The 26,152-nt window shown below is 32.0% G+C and overlaps 1 protein-coding gene across 1 annotated transcript in view; it reads right to left on the bottom strand.

Moving 5' to 3' along the window:
- Positions 1-26,152, bottom strand: part of LOC139499465 (uncharacterized) — a 51,604-nt gene that overhangs the window by 23,580 nt on the left and 1,872 nt on the right. Inside the window, exons 2-6 of the mRNA XM_071288144.1 lie at positions 25,643-25,768; positions 23,963-23,992; positions 20,313-20,435; positions 18,123-18,272; positions 8,360-8,476 (exon numbers count right to left, since the gene is read on the bottom strand). Of these exons, the coding sequence (XP_071144245.1) occupies positions 8,360-8,476; positions 18,123-18,272; positions 20,313-20,435; positions 23,963-23,992; positions 25,643-25,730 (508 nt within the window). The 5' untranslated portion in view covers positions 25,731-25,768. The remainder of the gene's footprint in view (positions 1-8,359; positions 8,477-18,122; positions 18,273-20,312; positions 20,436-23,962; positions 23,993-25,642; positions 25,769-26,152) is intronic.

The raw sequence follows: 26,152 nt of genomic DNA, 5'->3' as shown, positions 1-26,152 counted from the left end.
CTTTATATGCAAGCGGTTGCTCATCTGTGTCCCATGGACACATTACCTATTATGAACTAGTCTACATCTATATGCTTTTGAATGTCAATAATTGTTGATTTTCTGACAGAATTACTCTGATATTTAATTTCAGGCTGCAAGTACATTTGTACATGTACATTGCAAATGGAAGGAGTGATCTTGGAATGTTCAACTTTACTTGGAAACTATTGGCAAAGTTCTGACAGAATTTCATGAGAAGCCAGTATCATATTCTAGTCTGGCAACCGGAAACTATGCGTAAAGTGCTGAAACTTGAGAACAACATTCTACATGTATATATGCAATATCTGTTGCCACAATCCACTTAAGGAGCTAAGATCAACTATAAATTGGAACTACATGTATATGCTTTAGTGCTGTCAAAATCCTTTAAAAAAATCCAATCAAAAGGACCTACTTCACCTATATATATTGCTACCTGTCCCAATAATGAATACAGATCATATATATGAGTCTTATAAAAAAAAAACAGTGAAGGAGAATAAAAATAATGAAAATATAGAGCTGATCAGCAACTGATTGTACATATACATGATGTATAAATGGCAACAATTCTTACATGTATACTAGTACATTGAAATTAATTATATTAATAATTTTTTTATAAATTTGATCTCATAGATATTAGAGGAATAAAATCAATCACGTTTCAAAAATTTGATTTAGTTGAGGCTTTTTTTTATGCCCGTTTTCGGGACATATTAAGGTATACCATTGACTGTCCGTCATCAACATGTCGGACATATACTCAAAAATAATAAATACTAAAAGGTACATGTAGTAGATAAACTATTGCGTGCAATAATTTACAATTCTGTTTTAATATGCTATATTGTGAAATAAATAGGTCATCTTCATGTATATTTGGTGTAGGAAAAGATTATTAAATGTATTATAACAAATTAAAATATCAAATAAGAGGATGTGATATGATTGTAAATGAGACACAAACTTGGAGACCAAATAACACAGAAATAACTATACATGTAGGTCACCATATGGACTTCAACAATGAGTAAAACCTGTTCTGCATAGTTGGTTTTAAAGGCTTCAAAATGACAAATGAACAGTTTAAAACATTTCAAATGAGAAAACTAATGGGTGATTTATGTAAAAAAATAATGAATGAAAAACAAATATGTCTGTCTTGCAGGGTTTATCTGAACTTAACCTCATTTTCATGGACTTGTCTGTTTATTGAATTCTAAATATGTTTCAAAATATTTGGTTGATGGGATGATTGTTACAGAGTCCCACATAGGGTGCAGGCTCATTGGTTGATTATATTGTGAATAACTGAAGCCGGACCCGCTTTGGCAGTCAGTCTCCACATTGCCACTGAAGAAATAAAATGACTAAGAAAAAAAATGGTATAAGAAAAAAAAATTGAAATACGATAATTTTCTGTTGATATGCACATCTACATAGTATGTCCTTATTATCTAAAAAGTTTTCATGAAATTCTGTTGTGCGGTTTGAGAGGAGTTGCAATGACAAAATGTTGCAGTAGTATATTGAAGCAAATAAGTTCAAAGGGGCCTTACTCCTAGAAAAAAAAATGTGTACATCAAAATAGTATGTCCTTATCTAAAAAGGTTTCATAAAATTCTATTGTGCGGTTTGAGAGGAGTTGCAAGGACAAACATGCAGTAGTATATTGAAGCAAATAAGTTCAAAGGGGCATAACTCCTAGAACAAATTTGACTCGTAATTTCCTGTCGATATGCACATCTGCATAGTATGTCCTTATTATCTAAAAAGGTTTCATGAAATTTTGTTGGTCGGTTTGAGAGGAGTTGTGATGACAAGAAACAGGACAGATAGACTGGCTGATGGACGGACGGGTCAAAAACGTTATACCCTGCGCAACTTCGTTGCATAGGGTATAAAAATAGGAAGATGGGGTATCATTGTTTATGAGGCAACTCTTCACCAGAGACCAATTTACAGAGAAGATAACAATTATGTTCCCGTACGGACTTCAACAATTACTATAAACTGATATACCACATAGTCAAACAAATAAAAGTCCCAGAAATTACGTTTTTTTATATGATTGCACATAATGAAAATTTAATTTGCATACTGAATGATCACTGGCAAATATTTCAAGCTTAATACGGATGAGAACATGCAGATAAGTATCAATTATGAAAGTTATGCAAAGTAAGAGGAGCTAGATATATGGACTGCCATAAGAAAATGAATGGACAATTATGCTTGGTGCATGTGTAGACAAAGTTTTTTTACCCTACGAGGCTTCGTATGTATATATCCAGCTGTTTGAACACCCTGTATAATCAAGGGATCATCTGTCAGATTAGTCATATTTCTATGTTAACCACACGATATGAAAATAAGCAGATGTGGTATGATTGCCAATGAAACAACTATCCACAAAATTCAATATTATAAATAAAAAAGACATTATCTCCTTTTATCATCACGCATAGATCGATGATTAGATATGCATTTCTTTGCAATGGTAAGATCAAATCAGTGTTCACAAACAAAATTGTCATTCATATTTTTTACCGCAATGACATCACTCAACTATATTTTTTTTAATCAAGAACTTTCCTTATTAGCTTACCTTTTAAAAAAGCATGTCAAAAATTAAGATAGAAGTTAAAGTTTGCCAACATCCCCGGCTAATATAGCGTTCCTGTGTACTGGGCGTAGTTTTTAAATTACAATCCAAACTTTCCCTGAACCTAGTAGTATAGATTTTGTTTTTATATATAAAGTATTTAGTAGTGGTTGAGACTGTCCGGCACGCTGCGGGTGTATGTCCTAGCAAAATCCCGACATGATGAAACATGGTTCTCCGCAAAGCATGCAGTATTGAGGAATTATATCATAGACCGATATATAAGGTCGGAATACTAGGCCAGTCCCGGTTACTTTTGACAGTGGTGGATCCAGGGGGAGGTTTCCGAGGATTGGAACTCCCCTTTTTTGGAAGATAGAATGGGGAAATATAGTTGGAACACCCTCTTTTTGTCCTGGGTTGGAAACCCCCTTTTAAAATGGCTGGATCCACCCCGATTGATCAATTTTCATCTTCATGAAAAGGCGGAAAACAGCAAATTATTGAAGTGTCGTTTTATTTCTGCAGGAAAACAAATAATCATTTTAGTGAAATAAGTTGCTGGATCCATTAGTCTATTTTAATAACACTCAGTGCTCTGATTCAATTATTTTAGTTTTAATGCTGATATTTTTTTTTTAATATGAACTCGGTTGACATATTGATAGATACAACAGAAAATTGCAAATCAACAAAATAAGTAATAGAAGAAAAGTATCATAAAAATAGAAAACATTGGCCCCGAGGTCTTAGATTATAGGACTTAGTCTAGTGTTCCGGAAATCATGGAATTGTGATACGAGAAAAAAATTCAAATGATTTTCGTGCAGGTAAACAAATCTTTAAATTAAAATGCTAGGTGTGCCTGTCAAGTATTAAGTCTGTTAGAAAATGGCAGTGTCTGCGTACGAATAGTCAAATTGACATTCGTAGGCTACGCGTAACCACATCCGGTTTTATAATAAAATGCAATCAAATCGGGAATTAAACGTACAGAATATACAGAAATTATCGATAATATGGGGATTTCGAGTAGAACGAGTGAAGCTAGGGTACTATGACAAATAATATTTTCGAATTGTATTTATAAGTTAATAATATATAATAAACCTTGCAAATTAAATGCACATGTACTGATTGAAAATGAAATATACAGTCCCTGTAAACTATAGTCCTATAATATAATATCCGAATTTTAAGTTGCTTCTACGCCTCAGAGGCAAAATATTTTTTGATGCGCTGAAGGTTTAAATTGCATTTTCTTTAAACATTTTGTTATCTATTTACGAAGCTTTCATAGAAGATTATTGGCATCGGCCTTTGTTTTTCAGAAATAATGTATTAGGCCTTAATTTTCCCTGTCGAATTTGTTTAGAATTTTTTGCCTCCGTGAATACAGGAAAAAATTATTCTGTAAAACTTGATTTCCTCTTTATTTTTTGTGTTTCCAGTTCTTCTTTTCTCTGCAGCTGCAATTGACTCCGAGTTTGTTTTTATATACAATTGTATGAAATTAATCGACTGATACTTTTGAACAAATTGTTCCAATTCATGATAACTTTGAAATGTCTGCCCTCCATGTATATCACTCTTTTCCCATTTTAAGAATATTTATTAACCGAGAAAACTGTTCACTTACATATATATAAATGTTTATAAAACTTCTAAGTAGTTGATCAATTTTATTCACCAGTTGCGATAATTTCTGTATATATTTTACATTTAATTCCCGATCCGATGGCAATTTATTATAAACCGGATGTGGGTACGCGTAGCCTACGAACGGCAATTTTGCTATTCGTACCCGCATGCGGGTACGCGCAGACACTGCCTTAGAAAATTGGCATGTTCAAATTTGTTTTTGGGAAAATAAAAAATATTCTATAATTATCAAAATTTTGCTGTGGAAAAATATGTCGCATACTCGGGAATAAACCCCAAAAAATACTTGGAAATAAAGATATTTCAAGTTTTAAATAGATTTATGACAGAAACAAACTGTTATAAAACGCCAAACGGATTATAGCTTGAAAATAAACCCGCCCGATGCTTTCAAGCATACTATACAGGCAGAGACATATATACACATATGTCTCTGATACGGGTCACAAGTCAGTGGCGGATCCAGACCTTTTCCTAAAAAGGGGGGGGGGGGCTCTAGTCATGCTTCAATGATTCCCTATATAATCAAATTTTTCCCACGAAAGGGGGGGCGCCAGCCCCCCCCCCCCCCCCCCCCCCCCACCGTATCAGCCTATGCAAGTTTACCTGATTTCGAAAGCTGTACGATGACATGAAGTTGTTTACATCGCTATCATTTGTTTACAGTTAATCATTGCGTCATTGGCAAAACATTTTCAAAAATAAATCTCCAAGACATCATTTAATTCAACCGGTATTTAAGTGGATTTAAAATATGGTACGAACGGACCCAAGAGGCGACCGTGTAAGATGAGAATGCGTTTTGGGCTTTGCGAAGCGGCACCAAATACCGGCGACGTCATACATGTGACTTTGTCAGTATTTATATATATTCTTTTTTTTTTTAATGTTATATTCATGTATATTTCTGTCCTTTTTAACTTTTATGCGAAAAATGAAGAAAGCACTCTGAATTTCTGATCGAACATATTTCCTGTTTTGAAGAACGTTTTGTATCATTTCGACATTTGTTTACATCGTCAAGGGTGCTTTCATACACGCCCGCGTTCCAAGGTCGTCAAAGCTATTTTTGAGAAGACCCCTAAAAGCGACCGTTCCCAAGGCAGTCGTCGTAAGAAACATGCGTTAAAATATGCGCACTGTTAAAGGGCCGAGCCACCTTAAGTATTCTAAGTAGTGTGATTTTTTTCTTGCAACTACATTTTTCTAAATCAAGAATATAGGCTACTGTATCCTTTTCAAACCAAATGATTGTGAAGATTCTATTGTTAGGGAGCTCTTATACCCCACATACTCATTAAATAAGTTACTAGTGACCTAGTTATTTCTGTTACTTGAAGCAAATTATATTTCTGTATATTTAGACAATAGTGTAATATTGTTTTACTAGTTTTATTTCACCATGAAGATTAGAAAAATAGGGATACTCTTTTGATTTTTTATTTCATGTCAGTCAGGTCGCTTTATATGAAACTTGAAACCATCGGTCTGTATTATTGTTTTTTATAACAACTCTGCCCTTGACCATGTTGACCCATGTAATTGATATTCATTTTTTAACCATAACTTTTTCACTTTTTGTGTCGTATCACTGTCTGGTCTTTAACGAGAGAAATAATCGGCATTGTGTGAACCCCGCATAAGACCGAAGGATACAAATTGAATTAGAAGCGGATTGAAAACGGGATTATCGGGATAAATTCGATTGTAAACGGTTCAAAATCGACGCGTCCTAAACAATATATGATTGTTCGCGTGATTAAATTATTTGTTTTACATGATCTTGATCAGACTTTTGACAAATTTTAATGGGGAATGGTCCTGTCAAGGACGGCAGCAAAAATCGTAAATGTGTGACTCTAGCTTACCGCAGAACTGTTTACTTTCAGTTTCAGTTTATCGTGGCTTACTACATAAAAACTAGAGACGTTCCGAAATCCTGTTTTGTAAACAAAGATTCATACGCACCGCGTGGGTATAACCTTATTTCTAATTTCCGATGTTTTAAATCTTCGTAAATCTGGATAAAGTCCAGTTTCTATCCAATGGATATCAAAATGATTCCGATTATCACTTTTTGTAATGATTGTAAAGTTGAAATGGCATGAAAGGCTTACATGTTTGAGGAGAACTATTTTGTCTATCGATTGCTGATCATTGGAGGGTAAAAATTCCAACACCATAACAAAACGGATTATTTATCATGTATACATACCGATTGTTTACGATTGTAAGACATGTGCATAACAGTGAAAGCTTGAATATAAAAATAAAACAAAGGGATAGCTCCAAATACCATTTAATAACAAAAAACATATGAACAGGTCAAGATATAAATTTGGTAAATAAAATGAAGTATGTAAAATGGTTCCCGTTCGAGTGTAGCGTAATACAAGCAGTTTCCAGTTAGTATATAAAAAAAGTATATATGAAACCGAGTGCGGTAGGCAAAGGCAATAATCGACTTCCGTAAGCTCTTGTCAATGGTATCGGAAACATGCCACTAATAGCGTCATTTTCCAAAAATGAGGTTAAGGTCAAAAGACTCCTGCCATGGACACCTTACAATCCTTCCATACACCAAATATACTAGACCTATTGCATAAAGTATATGGTTGACCATAAAAATTTAATCTTGATCATTGATCAATGAAATGACGTCAAGGTCTAGTTAAAACTGTCTGAAGTGCATCAGGACCTTGCAATTGGAAGGTACGTACATAATATAGGTATCTTTTAACTCATATTAGAGATCAATTAACATTACTTTTCAAGTAGTCACTGAACCATAAAAATGAGGTCGAGTACAGTGGACATATGAAAGACAGAAATTTTGTAACATAAGTCATCTATATACAAAATATGTACAACCAGGTCTAAAACCTTTTTAAATATAAAGCTTTTAAGGGGTGAACTAACCCCGCCGCCTCGGGATCACTATCCCTGTGTCGAGCTTTCTGCGACAAAAGTAGCAGGCTCGACAAAAATGAACAAATAGAGAAATAAGATTTTGTAAAAGACCCAAAAAAAATCCATCCATGACACATGCACAGCAAATTAAGTACGTAATAAGCGAAGGGACAGACTCTTTATCAGTGTGTTTGAACTCGAAGTCACAATGAGGCTTTCCCAACGAGGCAAACAAAACTTTTCATTTCACTGCGAGTTCAACATGTTTAAGCCCGTATCTAGCCTAATATAGACGTAATATATTATCAGTATCCTCATACTATAATCCTGAATCATTATTTTTATAATTTGCTTAAATGCTGATCTGGTCTAAATTTAACATGTTTAATTCTAAAATAAGCACAAAATAGTGGACAGATAATGATTTTGTGTGTGTTACTTAATTTTCACTCCTTAATCGAGTAATGATATAACACCACCGATGCCTTATTTATCTCCACCCAATTGGAATATCTATACTGTTAGTATTCGATTGAATTGTGATACAACATTTTTGTCATTTCAGGGGCTGTTATAGCTCACAATGCGGTAGGGGCTTTGCTAATTTTTAAAGGCAGTACCGTGACCTAAAGTTTATATTTTCGTGTCATTTGGTCTTTTGTGAAGTGTTGTTCAACTTGCAATTACTACCAATCTTCTTTTATGTAAAAACAACCAGATAATCGATATTTCAGGTTGTATTTGCGTATTTTGCATGACAGAAACAAGTGTTCTTTTTTTGTTCAGCAAATAGCAAGATGACTTAATGAGTTCGGTTCAAACTCATCAACTTCGGTGCATACGTATGACGTCAAAAAGTTGTGATATGCAATTTTCGTAAGAAATGAGCGGAGTGATATAGACAGACAGTGGTACGACCAATAAAAATATATAAACACCAATATTCCACTAACTTGTTTGCAATTGAATGAGCAGACTTATTCAAACAAAATATACCTTATTCAATACCACTTCATTTTAAACCATATGGATAGTTGTAGCATAAGTAATCAAATAGTCTCCCTTTGTACAAGAATGCCTAATATGTCGTTACATCTTGGCAATATTCATATGTATGCATAGAAATGTAACACATTGTACTTAATTTGTAATTACCAGATATGAGTTCTGATTTTTGACTGCTCATGACACTTTTCAATTCTTTATATTTCATTCTTTCTTTTTCCTCAACACTTGTCATATTGATGGTATGATGAATGAATTCCAATAAATCTGTTTTTGAATATAAAATAAATAATAGAAATCATCCTTTCCATTCAGGCTACTGAACATAGAAAGTGACAAGTTAAAAAAATAACAAACTAATAAAAAACATGTAATCTTCACCTTATGCATTATTGAAACAAAAATAATTCATATGTGTATCCAGAATTCTGAATCGACGGTTTGATGCCATATGTCTGCAGAAATCTATCTACAATTTTGAGCGTCAAACAATGAACATTTAATTAAATTTAGAAACATTATGCAACACTAGATACTCTTTAATCCACAAACAAGTGAACGAAACGGGCATACTCATGGTGGCTTATCATATTATTTTCTCTGGTTTTTTTTTTATTGTAACTTTGATATGCATGTTCGTAATTTATCTATGAGATATTCACATTTTTTAAGCTGCATATTTCAAAATTGTCATCAATAGGTACCTCGTTAAATTGAACAAGCATTTTGTGAAAATTGCATTGCAATACATATTCCCCTACCAGCTAAAAATTCATTGTGATGGAACGAAACCTGAATGATGGATAACTTACAATGGTGTAAACTACATATATATAAAAAAAAAAAAAAAAAAAAAAAAAAAAAAAAAAAAAAAAACTACTACTTAATTCTTCAAGCAATTTACTAAAGAAAAGGAAAAATATCCCAAATGTCATTTATCTAAATATTATGGCTTTTACAAATGATTTTTTTAAAATTAGTTATTTTCCTTTGAACAGAAATCTATTATAAATATATATATACAGCTAAAATCTGTAACTTATCATGATCAAACAATAAACAAAATATCAAATCAATGTCTTCAAGCATGAAGAAGAAACGTCTGGTAAACTGATTTATCGGACTGACGGGTTGATAGACACACACACAGACAGACAGACAGACAGCCAGACATTGCAAACCTAAAGTTCCCATCGACTTTGTTGGTAGGAGATCGAAAAGGGCAAGCGGTATAGATAAACGATAAGACGCAGAATGAATCGCAACAATAAAGATAAAACAATGAGAAACTTATGAGACAACAATTTGAGGTAAAGTCCAATTAAATAGAAGACATTAAGCTCGCCTAAGAATCAGGCAAATGCCAAATAATGTTAAGAACATGAATTTAGTCAATCTGATGCATTATTTGTATATAAACAGTTATTCTCAACTATTGTCAGCTGAAAAAGTAAACAAAAAGTTGTATATATTACAATTTGTCTATTTTAGCATGTAATTGTGCCCTAATGCCTTTAATATGGGCTATTTCGTGGCTGCCAATTTTTGTTGGTGTTGGAAGCCAGAGTACCCACAGAAAACCATCGACATTCGATAGGAACACTGACATTTCTAGTCAATTAGGATTGGAGTCGAGTGCACTTGCTTGAGCGGGGTTCAAACTCCCAACCTCAGTGTCAACTGGCTAATGATTACAGTAGTAAATACTTAGACCACTCGACCACTGAGGCCGCTCACATTTGAGAACAACATAACCAAATTAGAAAAGGTTTAAAACTTAAACCAGAAAAATGGTATCCTGTAATCCGTCCAGACTTAATATTCATAAAACAATATCATCAGACATATAGCATTCGAAAATGAATGCGCATATTTCAAACTGATCTATTTTGAGGTCAAACGTGTCTAAAATTAAACTTCTTTTGATTTATTCAAACAATGAATTGTTTGGATTCTTTGATATGCAAAATGTAACTTTAAATTCAGTATCTTACTTTTGGACCCTGTTTCTAAATTGATCAAAATTCAGGCCCAAAATGGTCCTAAATAAAAAATTGTTTAATTTAAAAAAATTTAAAAAAAATCAATTACTGCAGTTCTTCGATATGCACATTATAACCTTAAACAAATAAGCATTTTTGATTTTCTAAATTTGTAGGGAAGTGAAGAGTGCCATTTCCAGTTGATTTATTGCCAGTGTATTTCTTTGTTGTTTTATAACCCCATAGTCTATGACTAGAAGTAATATTACGCGCACATGATTAATCTTTATAAAAGAAATCTATAAAAACGACCACCAGCAAATTTACTATATACCGGATCGTCTACAATAGACGATACTGTGCAAATAAGGAAAAACTTATATAGGTTTAAAAATCAGCACGACAGCCTTAAATTCAGTTCTTAGACTATAGATTATATTCTGTTCATATTTTGAACTGCACAGTTATTTTATATCTCTACCTGTGTGATGTTTATATTGAACAATTGATATACGTCAAACGCACGAATATACGTCAGAGTTAATGTTAATTAAATGATTTGCGTGTCAGGGTAAGGATTCGGTTCAAGTTCTTAAAACATACCTGTCAACTGACCCGTATTCTGCGGGTGTGACCCGAGATTTTCACAATTCTAAGGGATCACCCGGAACACCCGCCGGGTCATTGAAATAACCCGGGAATTCCGAAAATGACCCGATTTCACCCATATTTCTTAGCCTTGAGATTGATTTCATAAGTAATATTCCTTTGAAATACCGGCAAATTCGTAATTCTTCCATGAACAGGAAGTTCATCTAGCTATTTAAACTGTCAAATTAAGTGACCCATTAAATGCATTGCTTCACTTGACAGCTTTGGTGTCAAACACACTGTTAATTAACACCAATTATCTTAAAGTAGCTTTAGGTCGTAAATAAATTGCACCATTGGTTTACAAACTGAACTAGAGTTACTTCTCCTTATTTGTCACCATTCAAAATTATTCCTTATATTTACGTTTTATGGGTGAAAAAGATTAAATCATAAAAATATAAAATTCAAATACATATTGAAAAATAACTTTTCAATATTTTTATACCTTTATACAATTTTTTTAAAAAAGTTAAAAGAGGGACGAAAGATACCAAAGGGACAGTCAAACTCATAAATCTAAAACAAACTGACAACGCCATGACTAAAAATGAAAAAGACAAACAGAAAAACAATAGTACACATGACACAACATAGAAAACTAAAGAATAAACAACACGAACCCCACCAAAAACTAGGGGTGATCTCAGGTGCTCCGGGAGGGTAAGCAGATCCTGCTCCACATGTGGCACCTGTCGTGTTGCTTATGTGATTACAAATCCGGTAAATAGTCTAATTCGGTAGGTCATATTCATTAAAGGGAAGGAGATTAATAGGAACATATCCGATATCATTTGTGAAACGGTTTTTCCATAACGGTCAACCAACTCGTGATGGCGTCCGTAAAATTTACGAAGGGATGATTTCAACTTCACCATTTGGAACTCTTGGTTTAATAGCTTCCTTGTGAGCAAGAAAGTCATGATAGGAAATGCAAGCACGGGAATATCGTATCAATTGGAAGATATATACCCTGTATGCAGGTGTTGCTGGAATGTTGCTACTTAGAAATGGAAAGTTCACAATTGGAAAGCTGAAAACATCTCTTTTGTCGTAAAGTTTTGTTATTGAAAATTATGAAAGTTTTGAAAATTATTTTTTAAAATTTATACTTCCTTTAACTGTATTACTATATTTTATGATAGTCTAATTTCCTTGTTAAATAAAAATTATTATGGTTAAAGGCTACATAGTCATTAGACTCAAACATTTAAGAATTACATTAAATTCTAGTGTTTGATGATTGTAGTATTTTTTCTCAAAATGTAAAGCACATATGACTGAGTTACACAAATTTACAAAAAATCTTTAAAAGTGCAATGAAATAACATTTAATAATATTTAAAATGACTTAACAAAGTGAACATGCATTGATGTTTTGGTATCTTTGATATATATTATAAGAAAATGTACCATAAATACTGAAATTCAGCTCGAAAAAGTTCGTACGCGTTATGACCTGAAATTTGATTCTTCAATGCAGGTCATGACCTGCATTTTCATCGTCACAGGTTGATAGGTATGCTTAAAATCGTTTATTCCTTTTTGGATGGATTTAACATGCATAAATAAACTACACTAACAAAGAAGCAATGAATGAGGTTGCCAAATTTTGTATACTAGTATGACTTCTTGTTTCCCCTGAGTTCAGTATTTTTGTGATTTTACTTCTCATTGCTAGTTGATGTCTCTAATCTTTGTTTTTTTTTAACAATTATAAAATCTGTATTGCACCAAATGTTGTTCACCTCTTATATAAGCTTACAACATAAGGCTAAGTTTCCCTGTGTTTTAATTATCATATATCTAGAGAAAATATATTATAAGATATAGACATATTAGTATTTATACAATTGAATATAACACATGATATTTATAGATTATCGTTGACTATCTTGTAACACAATTGTGTTTCATATCATTAATTATCAAGGAGTATTAATTAGGAATTTATTAAAAAGGAATTAAATAATTCAATGACAATCATGTACGCTTTGGACATTTTTAAATAACGATCTGTTCAAATATTATAGACATACCATGTATACCCTGCAGCCAATAAATGACCATGTCTACTGTGAAATAACATGTATCCTTCAGGGGTTAGTTTGACAATTAACCACAGACTAGAATTATCTAACATCCAGACTATTAAGTAACCGGCCATCAGCTATGGGCCGTTGATAATGGACTACTGGACTATATAAGATCCAGCTTTGGACTTGAAGAGGAGGGATTGGTACAAGAGATTGGTACAAGCTATTGGTACCGGAGATTCCGCCAAGGTCTTCCCCATCGTGGGTAGGCTGGAAATCATGCGCTTAATATCCGAACGTAATCCATAAGGACTGAACATTTATAAAACTATACGATCACGTGCCATTGTGAACTATTGAACATTCGAACAATTGAACTTTAAAAACAGTTTGTGAACATTTCAACATTTGAACTTTAGTATCTTTCTTGACTTTGTAATTACTTAATAAAATATATTTATTCTTAATGACTTCGTCACATAAGTCACGTTTTGATGCCGTTTGACCACGATCGACTTGGATTGTCTAAAATAACGCGAAGGAATACAAAAGGTAAGAACTCAGTTACTTTCATTTTTCTTAATGGAAAATCAAGATATTTCTATGTCAGTACAAAAAGAAGAAAAGGCTTTTCAAGGGATGTTGCACATATTAAGTAAAGTTTTTAATTTTAAAGGGATTGAGGCTGTACTTTTAAAAGGCTTAAAATCTGATGTTTTTTTCACGAAATGTGGTTGGCACGATTTTTGTTATTAGGTATTTTTAGGTACCATATATATAGGTCAATTTAAAAATTATGAATACACATATTTTGTTCATAAGAATGAAAGGTTATTTGTGTTTGTGTTATTTTTTATGCTGTAGGTGTTGTTAAAGAGATAGGATAGATTACACATATGATTCTTAAAAAAAATAATAAACCGGGTTTTTTTTTGTGAAGTTATAGAGAAGCTAGTTTTTCGTTTAAAGTACATTTGTAAAAAGATAAAATGTCTGATACATTAGAATTTTTTGGTTCCGTATTTAATGGTGGTTTTTGGTCATATTATGGGTTGTTTTTTTGAAGATACACTCAATTATTCTAGAAAACATATGTTTTCGTAAAATTAGTAGAGCACCGGTGTAAATGAAGGTTGGATTAGAACCTTTGGTAGATGAAGTTAAGGGTACATTGAGGATACATTGTTTGCGTATTCTAGCCATTGATGATGGGTTTACGTAGGTTGGTAGTGTGTACGCACAATTTGTTTAGAGAAAACAAATAGTCTATAATTTTAGATTCCAACCCCTTCTTCGGTTGATTAACATAAGTGATGTTAGTAATTAAATGGTGCAAGTTTTTTTATGGTGTTAGATTACGCCATATTTACATATTGTTAATAGGAAAAGAGAGGTATCTTCAGAAAGTAGCACTTTAAAGAAAAACATGAATATGTTTGCCCTTAGGGATTTACTAGTATTGTTGTAGTAGACTGATATTTGTAAAGAAAAAATAAGAGACATATGAACTTCAGAACTTAATGACAAAATTTAAGTGAAATAGATAATTGATATTAAAGGAAAACTAGCATTCAAATAAAATTGAAATTGAAAAGTAAACAATTATGAGGATCATTGTCAGAAATTAAAAATAAGAAAATAATTTAAAATTAAGGAGTTGAAAAAAAAAATCTTAACGATGTGTTTTGTTCATAAGTAGTCATGGATTTTTTTTTAATTGTTTTAGTTTTTAAGAGGTTAGTTAAGTTTTAAATGTATATAATATTTTAACTCAGATCTCAACATAGTCGTATGTAAATGTATAAAAGGGATAGGCAGTAGGTTTGAAATTTTAAAACAAATGAAAAATAAATATATAAAAAAGAAAGGAAATAGTATAAGGAAACTATATACTAATTTTAGAAAAATGTAATACATTACAGAGAACGACATTTTTTTTCGCAATAAGGTGTTTTTGTTGTCAAATATGAAATGTAGAGTCAGTAACAAATTGCGCAAGAGGTAGTTAAAATTTTATTAATGGAATCTTAAATGTTGTTAATTTTTTGGTCTATATTTAACGTTAAGATTAATTATAAATGAAGCAAACAAAATAAAACTGTAAAAGTATTACAATTGGGAACAAAGTAACACATATAATATTTAGTATATATTATTTGTTATAGGTATTATGTAGGTGTAGGGGTTGTAGAAAAGGATCACATTATATATATTTTTTTAATTTGTGAATTTTTAAATCTATTTTTTATGTCTTGTGTTAATAAACATATATTTGTTTTTATTATGTAGGATTTTAAAAAACTTGTAGAAGTTGTATACGACAGTTTTCCCCTTTTATTTTTTTGTTTTGAATAGACAATTTAATATAAAAAAAAAAAGAACGTATTTGTTTTAAATAGATAATTTGATATAAAAAAGAACGTATTGATTTATATACGTAGAAATTGTGAAAACTTAATTTTGCTAGGCTTAGATAACTTTTGGAACTTAAGGCGAGCTAACAAACTGTCAATTATCTGATTGATAAATAAAAAATAGGAAATTAAGGGGAAGTAAACAAGTTTTAGTCCAAATTGGGATAAATTTATCAGTGGGGTTTAGGTGCCATCTTCATTGGAATAGCCATATTTTTGTACTGTTAATTAATTAAGAATATATCTTGGTTAGCCAAAAAGAATGTTGTGAGTTCTGGTTCTAATGCCACGAACAATTTGGTAAAAACAAATGGTGTCTTCGCAATTGGTTGGAATAGATGTTACTGACAACAGAGAGATGTCTTCCTCCGTGCCATTGGTCAAGGACAAAACTTAACCGAATGTCGATGATAACAGCCTCTTAAGAAGGACGAACCAAATAGCTAGATGCGTCAAATACTACGTAATGGAGATGATGATGACGACACTTGTACAAAGATGTGCGCCCTTTCCAGCAGTTGATGAACTTTATACTTTGATGGTGACGGAAATAAAACATGAACTATGTATATCGAACTATTTAACTGGTGATTCAAATGAACTATGTGTAAATATATCCAGCTATTGGACTTGGTGAATGTAATGAACTTATTATAAACTTTAGATGTGTGGTGATAGTTACCGGAAACTTTGCAATGAACTATCACAATAACCTACAGGAAGAAAAACTACCGTATTTTATTGAACTTTCGTTTTATTTAGGAGGAAAGGAAAATGTAACACAATTGTGTTTCATATCATTAATTATCAAGGAGTATTAATTAGGAATTTATTAAAAAGGAATTAAATAATTCAATGACAATCATGTACGCTTTGGACATTTTTAAATAACGATCTGTTCAAATATTATAGACATACCATGTATACCCTGCAGCCAATAAATGACCATGTCTACTGTGAAATAACATGTATCCTTCAGGGGTTAGTTTGACAATTAACCACAGACTAGAATTATCTAACATCCAGACTATTAAGTAACCGGCCATCAGCTATGGGCCGTTGTTAATGGACTACTGGACTATATAAGATCCAGCTTTGGACTTGAAGAGGAGGGATTGGTACAAGAGATTGGTACAAGCTATTGGTACCGGAGATTCCGCCAAGGTCTTCCCCATCGTGGGTAGGCTGGAAATCATGCGCTTAATATCCGAACGTAATCCATAAGGACTGAACATTTATAAAACTATACGATCACGTGCCATTGTGAACTATTGAACATTCGAACAATTGAACTTTAAAAACAGTTTGTGAACATTTCAACATTTGAACTTTAGTATCTTTCTTGACTTTGTAATTACTTAATAAAATATATTTATTCTTAATGACTTCGTCACAATCTCAGCCAGAAAAGCAATAGAGTTGAGATGACCAATGATAATCTGTTTATCGCTATGTCAATTTCATATCAATTTCATTAGCAACGCCACGTGCCTCCTTAGTTTCTAGCGATAATTTTCCAATGTCAAGCGAATAGCATGATATGAAAAATTATCACAAAAAGATATCAAAGAAAAAATGCACAAAATCAATCATCGATTTTTTTGTCTGCCTACAATTTGGAAAAATAATGGATCAACACCGTTACGTTTTGTGGATATTATGTGTATTTACTTTCTCACAGGATACCTGTGTAATTTGAATTTATGCATTCTTAAATAATTTGATGGAAATATTTTCACAATAACATATTTGACCATATTCACGGAAATAAATATAGAGGTAAATGCATATAATAATGTTGAATACTAATCAAAAGGGTATTTGCGATGCATTTTTGTTGGCCCACACGGAAAGTATCTTGATGTGTCAAACATAAACATTACAGATACAGATTACAAGTTACTATATGTTGATGTCTTAAATAAAACATTTCGGTTCTGATATTTCTTATTACATTTTATTTTATGCTGTCATTTGATTCCGTTTTGAAGATTTTGAATGTATTTTTCTTTGTTTTCTTTTTCATTGGAAATACAATGTGTCTTACATATAGAGAAACATATAACTGGAAAAAGGGTGTTTAATATATCAAAATATTTTATATCTGAAATTGTCTAGCCTTAAAAATATCTCTCTATTTGAAGATAAAGAAGAAGTTTGTACATTTCTTTTCAGCATTTAGTATTATAACGGCATGTTTTTATAAAAAAAAATTGATAATAGTTCGTTTCTATGTATGTTTCATTGTCGTGCTTTTTGTGTTGCATTTCATTGTTTCTGTTGTTCGTTGTTTCCTCTTATAATAGATGTGTTTCCCCAGTTTTAGTCTGTTACCTGGGTTTTTTATCTCTCAATCGATTCATGACTTTTTCAAAGCAGTTTACTGCTGTTAATTTTTTTTTATGATTGACAACTTCGTTGCAGAAATAGCATGAACTGTTTCTATTTCTTTCCACTGAATTAATGATTCGTTGCATGGAAAGTTTAATTTCCATTTCAATACTTCAAATTTGTTTTTTTCTGTTTATGAATGGCAACTAATATTGTATATATTTCTTTATTACTCATTTCTGGATAGATATTATGATTGAGTAGTATTTTCAGATTTTTCCTACACGTTATATGTAATTATGTTTTAAGTTAGCTTTCTTGCTTTAAAGCAATACTACTGTTTCCTTTATTTTGGATATCTAAAAAAGTTTGTGGGATCTCTAATGTGTTGCTAGTTTACTACATTTTGTAATTTTAATGAGTCCATAACAATTGTCAGCAGATCATAGTCATACGTATTTGTATATAAGAGAAACTAATGTATCCCATGCTTCCTCACCTTCGAAAAAAAAGTTCCCCGATACTGATTGGTATTTGGCTTCAATAACTCGTCGTCTGATTTCACACAACCTTCGGTCCAACTGTATTATAATTTCATCTTTTTCAAAACAATTTTTACATTTGTCCACTATAGTTTTGGAACTTAAATCTACAAAGTAGTTAATGATTTAAATGTCGACCTCTTACGTTAGTTGCATAACTGAGAAAAAAAAAACCAAACTATTACTTCAAATATCAGGACCGTAACTACCAAATAAAGAAAAAAATATTACTGCAGAAAGGCATATGTGACAAGAGTGGTACATAAAGGCAACAGTAGTATACCGCTGTTCAAAACTCATAAATCCATGGACAAAAAACAAAATCGGGGTAACAAACTAAAACCGAGGGAAACGCATTAAATATAAGAGAACAACGACATAACACGAAAATGTAACACACATAGACAAAATCCCACGAGAATTACAAATATAACATATATATATAACATCAAAACCAAATACATGAATTTGGGATAGACAAGTACCGTGACACGTCTTATCGCAATGTGAATTTACACTAAAAATAAGAGAAAACAAACGACACAACGTTATAATGTAATACACACAGAAACGAACTATAATATAACAATGGCCATATTCCTGACTTGGTACAGGGCATTTTTAAAGGAAAAAATGGTGGGTTGAACCTGGTTTTGTGGCATGCCAAACCTCGCACTTTTATGGCCATGTGAAATATAACATCAAAATGACAACACAGGACTACAATATAAATAAATTGGAGAACACAATTGACAAAGAATCACACGAACAACAGCCAACAAAAGGCAACAAGTTCAAAATTTTAATACGCCAGAAGTGTATTTTGTCCACACAAGACCTACGTGTGACGCCCAGATACAAAAGTTTGAAAGCCGAAACGAGTACAAAGTTGAACAGCATCGAGGACCAAAAGATCAAAAAGGTTGTGCCAAAAACGGCAAGGGTTTTCTGTTAGTTACCAGAAAATCTCTATAATTTAGAATAATTTATACTTTTGCAAACAGTAAATGTTATAAAATGAATATTCAAAAGATGTACATGATAAAACTGAAGTATTAACTAATTACAGGAAACAACTGAAATACATTTACATAACCAGACATTTGAAACACAAAAGTAGACACATCCGAATAAGTTTAAACCTTTACGCCAAGTGACGTCCTATTTGAAACTGAAAAATGACGAAAAAATGACGTCATTTGAATTTGTAAAACAGATCATCAAAAAATGAAAAATGACGTCACATAAGAATGAATAAGATAGAATCAGGATTGATTTAAGATTATATTTTTGAACTAAATACTGATATTGCATTTAATAACAAAGCACATTTTAATACTTATTAATATCAAACTAAGGTAGCAATTAACTATATTATAAAACTATGTCCGGTTTGTTTTGAATCTAACTTCAAACGTAAAATATCGTACTGATTACGTTGAACGAAATTAAATCTGATAAATGAAGGCGGTGATTAATTTTCTTTACCATAACACATAAATATAATAGAAAAGACGTCAACACATTTGACAAAATCCGATGAGAAGTACAAATATAACATTAAACATTTAAACTTAATACATGAATTTGGGATAGACAAGTACCGTACCACGTCTTATAGTAATGCGAGTTCACACTCGTACATGGTACAATTTACATGATACTATAATAGGCAAGTTAATTATCATTTAAGAATCTAGTGTGGAAAACAAATACGAAACGCATTTTCTGGACGATCAAAGGCGTTTCACGATGCAAACAAAACTAAATGTACCCCATGAAAATGTGCATTTTCATTAAATGTCATGATTCTTAATAAATGAGGTATCAAAAAATTGAGCTTCTAATATTTACACACACTATTATTATCGGAAGAATCCATAACCATGAACAGAAAATTTTGAGACATTTTTTTAATGTAAATTGTAAATGTAAAAATAAGGGGATGTGATGTGATATCAATGAGACTTCTATCTAACCAACTTCAAGTTAAGTGGATGTAGGCTGTTATCGACTACAGTAAGTCAGACAAGATGTTTTGGTTAATGTATTTAAAAGAGAAATGATTTAACAGATACCAAAGGATTTTATATATTCATTCACATTTAAAATTTATTTATATCGCTTATCCCTTAATTTGTACTTACAGTGTGTCTGTTGTGGTTTTAAACTAATTTTGTCACGGCTCTTTAAATCTTTTTGTGTCATTCCTAGCTTTTCTGTTACACTGCGCATACCGGTGTCGTCTATATGAGTTTGTCGCAATAAATCTGTTGTTTAGAATAAATTGCAAAGCATAAAAAATAGAAGCGCTTTCATTCCAGTTTGTTCACGCTGATAATTAATCAAATATGTAACATCAACACGAAATATATAAAAGAAAAAAAAGCATCATTGCGAAAATATAATTTTTTTTTCTCAAAGAGTATGAAACAGAAACTACAATCCAGACAGCCCTCAATGATTATATAATAAAAGTATTGATAGAGGTATCTATAACTAAAAACAGATTTCGTACTTATATGTTTGGAAATGAAAATTATACAGATTTTAGAAAAAGGAGAAACAATCTAGTAATTTTGAGTTGCAAAGTGTAAAACCGGCATTTTGACTTTGCAAGTCAATTTTTTAAAAGACATGTATAGTGATAGAAGATTACATTAACATACAGCATGCTTTATTGATACTGTGTCCAATCAAGTGAGAGAAAAAAAACGGATAAGATATAGAATGACAGAAAACATGAGGATCAACGAACCAGTAAAATAAGTTCAAATAGAAACTAAAAGAACAATTATAAATGACAGACCAATAGTTATAAAAGGTACCAGGATTATAAACTATGACAAAATTAACTCAATCATATACGTGATAGATTGACCTGAGCACCACAAACACAAAATTGAAGATACATTCTTTCCTTTTAAAAAGGCAACCTGAATTTAAACTTCTTAACAACTACTATTTCTGTTACTTTAATAAACGTGCTTTTATATGTTAGGAAAAATGCTTATAGACCTCATGCCGAGATAATTAAACATATAAACGGTATATATGTTACAGTGAATATGTATAATCATAGATTATGTAGAATCTCTGTTTTTCCAGGGATTATGTAGAATCACTAAAATCATAAGTGATTATATTAAATCCCTGAAAATGACCAGTTATTTTACATAAGCGCTGAACATTTTTATAATTATTCTACAAATTTCCTGAAATGATGTTAGGAATTATCAATAGTTCAACAAAGTGGCATTGTTTTTTGATAATTAGAAAAAGGCGAGTGCGTTATTGTTGAAAGATTTTGAATAACAAAAAAATACTGTATTCTAAATAAAAACAAACTTTTGAAGAGTTTTATTGTTGCTTATATTCATTGTTTTTCCCATTCTTTTATATTGATGCGTAAGAAAATAGATAATATCACTCCGGAAAGGAAAGTCCCTTTTTCCGAATTGATAAAAAAAACTATCATATTCCGACTTGGTATAGGAATTTATCTAATATAAAAAAGGATGGATCCAACTCGGTTTTAAAGCTACCTAAATATCATGTGTATGACAGTCGCAGATATCTGTACTATATTGACAATGACGTGAGAAAAAACCCCAGACATTACAGGTTAAAATGACAAAAATCGGGGGTTCAGCAGTCAACATTGATGAATATTTCGTTATAATTCTTTTATCATTTTGCCTTTTGATTTTTGATTTTGCCTTTTGATTTTTGATTTTCCTTTTTGAATTTTCCTCGAGGTTCAGTATTTTTGTGTTTTTACTTTTTGCATATCTAAAAATACTTGAATTAGATTGGTCTTGATTTTTTTGTTTGGATTACTCTTCGGTTATACATGTTTCCAAAACTACTTTAATAATTTACATGATCTATTCCTGCGCGAAACACATTCTTGAAGGTTTACTGGATTTTTAGCAAATTGATATTATAAAACAATTGCATAACAGTTGTTTCTATTCTTATGCATATATAACAAACAAACAAACAAAATAAAATAAATGCACTACAAAAAAATTATAAAAATAAAATCATGCAACATTTTATGAAGAATTTGGCGAATTTACGTCATGGCAAAACACGACGTGAAACGACTAAACCTCTTCAAGGGAAAGATTACTTTGTTACGTGTACGCTTCAAATTAGGATACTTTTTAATTAAAATGAAGTTTTTGAGGTAGGTGCTATTTCATTTTAGTTTCTTTTGCATTCATCGGACATTCATGGTTTTTAGAAATTCAAAATGGCGACGAACTGCTTAGTTACAACATGTCATTGTGCTTTTCATGGTAAATATAGCAGCCATCAATCAAACTACCAATGTAAATTATTAATCGTGCATGTTTGACCCAAGAATTATAAGGATTAAACACATTTGTTTAGAGGTTATTGATGGTTAAACCGGGTTTTTTTACTCACATACGTGACATAAAAGTCCTGCGGAATTTTAATCAGTTTGTGAATTATTCGCCCCGGTTTACATTCGTATGATGTGTTTAAACTTTTGCTTTTTTCATTTGATCACAGACTTTCTTGTGACCTCCGTGTTTTGGTAATTTGACTTTTTCATATTAAAAAACAGGGACAAAACATACCAAAGGGAGAGTCAAAATCATGAAATATGATACTCAACACCTGACTGGAGGGATTGTGCCTGATATTCATATGAAGAAGACATAATCTTTCAATCAGTTTTGTTGGCGTTCCGGAGTTGGCATGTCAGTTAACTGCTAGTAGTCTGTTGTTTTTTATGGATTTTTGTAATTTTGTTTATATTTTATTGTGTTACATCTCTGACATCACATTCGGACTTCTCTTGAACTGAATGTTAATGTGCGTATTGTTATTCTTTTATTATTCTCCATTGGCTTCAGGTGTAAGGGGAGGGTTGCAATCTCATAAACATGTTTAGCCCCCTCCGCAATTTTGCCTTTTTCCCAAGTCACGAGCCTCTGGCCTTTGTTTGTCTTGTATGATCTTTAATTTTTATTTTTTTGTGTATAATTCCGAATTCAGTATGACGTCTAGTATCACTGAACTAGTAAACATATTTTTTAAGTGCCAGCTGAGGGACGCCTTCGAGTGCGCGAATTTCTCACTGCAATGAAGACCCTTTGGTGGCCGTCGGCTATTGTCTGCTCTAGGGTCGGTTTTTTTTTGGTCGATTTGACACATTCCTTCCCATTTCCTTTCCCCATTTTATCCTAGATAGAAAAAAAACTGACAGCGCAATGGCTTAAAATAAATAGACTATCAGAAAAGTAGACGTAAAGAAGACACAACATAAAAAAACTAAAGTCAAGGCAACACGAACCCTACCAAAAACTTGTGGTGATCTCAGGTTTTTCTGAAGCAGATACTGCTCCGCATGTGTTATTTTTTTAACATGGTTTAGTTGTTAATTGCTTTTGGCTCTACTGGGATCGTTAGCTGCGTACATTACCATTGTATTTACTCGAGTGCATTTCTGATAGGCACTCATACGTCAACTTCTTTTTAAAAATAAGTTGAACTACATTCACATCTCTTGTTTCCTTATGTTTGCTATGAATTAAGAAGTTTTTAACGGTTTATTTTCTACTCAAGGAATGAATTTTCTTTTATTTACAAGAAGAAACCTTTCGGAGTTTTTGGTCTCTAAAGCCCTCAATCTTTGTATTCAATTTGTCTGTTTTATTTGTTGGTTCAAGAGTAACTGACACAAATTGCTCGTAAAATTTTGAAGCCTAGTATTCATGATGAGTTTATATACATGTACTTCATATAGTCTATGAATATTCACCTCTCAGTTTGCTGTCTTCATTATGTAGACCTAGGATATGAAATATATGATACAATGGCTAATAAAAGAACAGTAGTTAATATTGATTAATAATTGAAATTTAATAACCGACCTCATATATTTCTGATTCAAATAGCTGAGAATCAATCAAATCAAATATAATTTGCTATCGATATTGGTACGTTTGTTACATTGTTATGGTTATATCGATAAGTGTGACACTGCGTTTGCACAAACAATTATTTATTTTTGTCTTTCGCTAGTAAGACATTCCCTACCTTAAAGACGCAAAGTGATAACAGCAGACGATGAAAGAGTCTGTTCATGTATTATTTTGTATAATACCGTATATGATTGCCGTAATCTACACATGTGTTTATATGACATGTATGATATTGGGTGGTGATGCGAGTCGGATCTTTTTATTTTGATTTTGACTCTAAATGATGCGTGTATTTATTCGTATCAGACCGTGAACAATTTTCTTAATTTACACATGCTCTGTTGATTTTGATTTCGCCTCGAAATAATGAGTGAACTGCTAGTAGTCTGTAGTTATCTATGTATTATTGTCAGTTTGTTTATTTTCTTTGGTGACATCTTCTGACATCAGACTCGGACTTCTCTTGAACTGAATTGTAATGTGCGTATTGTTATGCGTTTACCTTTGTACATTGGTTTGAGGTATAGGTGAGGGTTGAGATCTCATAACCTGTTTAACCCAATGCACTTTTGTGGCTGTCCCGAGTCAGGAGCCTCTGGCCTTTGTTAGTTTTGTATTAATTCTAATTTTAGTTTCTTGTGTACAATTTGGAGTTGGGTATGGCGTTCATTATCACTGAACTAGTAGATCTATATTTGTTAAGGGACTAGCTGAAGGACGCCTGCGGGTGTGGAAGTTTCTCGCTACATTGAAGACTTGTTGGTGATCTTCTGCTGTTATATGTTCTATGGTCGGGTTGTTGTCTCTTTGACACACGTCCCATTTCCATTCTCAACTGTTTCACTCTGGTAATGGCATGAACCATCAAATAATGTTTCATTGAATATGCTTTTCCACATTTTGGAAATTGTTTGAATTAAACATTGTTAAAGGAAGATTACTTCCTTATCTTGGTCTCCAAATAGTTGAAATATTTTGGCATCAGATGTCACTGAACAGACATTCATTGTTATATTACAAGTGTTGAAAATTCCAAATTGGACATCAAAAATTCAATAACCACACGTCCTTTGTTTATATAACATGCTTTCAATAACTAAGTTTTACTCTTTTTTTAAGATCATTTAACATTCTAAGCATATGTCTCTTGATAAATTGTCTCAACATTACTTTTAAATGTTTCATGCTTCTTTTCTTTTTTTCTAGGGTTCTTATGTTCTGACCCTTTTCGTCTAACACCTGACATGATATTTTGATTACGATTATACAAATTAATAATAAAATTATAAACGCCATAAAATTTATCATTTACTATAAAATTGAGAATAAAAATGGGGAATATGTCAAAGCGACATCAACCCGACCATAGAGCAGGCAACATCCTTAGCCACCAATGGGTATTCAATGTAGCGGGAAATTTCCGTATGCATGTATCGGCACTCAAACCACATATTTATATATAATTTGATTCTTATCAGATATGTATCTATATCGTTAACCACTCTATTTGTGATTACCATATGCGTGTTCTGATACAAAACTGCTGAAATCATCGCTCTTTGGTACTTTTTGATTCATTCCTATTTTTCCTGTATGACTGATCATACCAATGTCGTCTCGAAGGGGGTTTACCAAACTTGATCCTGCAGCATAAATCGCAAAATATTTAAAATGAGAGCGCTAACGTGTCATTACAATTACTGATAAATTAAAGATATAACATCATATAACACAAAAACATATTAATAAATATTAACAGAATTCAAGTTGTTTCTAAATGACAGAGCTTGAAATATAAAGTAAAATCTAGACAATCCTCAATGATTGGCAAACATTAGTATGGATAGGAATATCTAGAAAAATCACCAAAAAAAACCCCAAACTGAACTCAAAACTTTAAGTCCATAATCAAATGGTAACATTAAATACATCACACGCATGGACAACAACTGTTAATAGGCATTTTCGTATGTTAAAAATGATTTTGAAGCCATTTAACCTCTCAATTGTATGACAGTCTTATTGGT

Source organism: Mytilus edulis, chromosome 12 (assembly GCF_963676685.1).
Source record: "Mytilus edulis chromosome 12, xbMytEdul2.2, whole genome shotgun sequence".
NCBI classification, from domain to species: Eukaryota; Metazoa; Mollusca; class Bivalvia; order Mytilida; family Mytilidae; genus Mytilus; species Mytilus edulis.
Note: the sequence above shows the minus strand (reverse complement) of the source record. Positions and strands in the feature narration are given on the sequence as shown.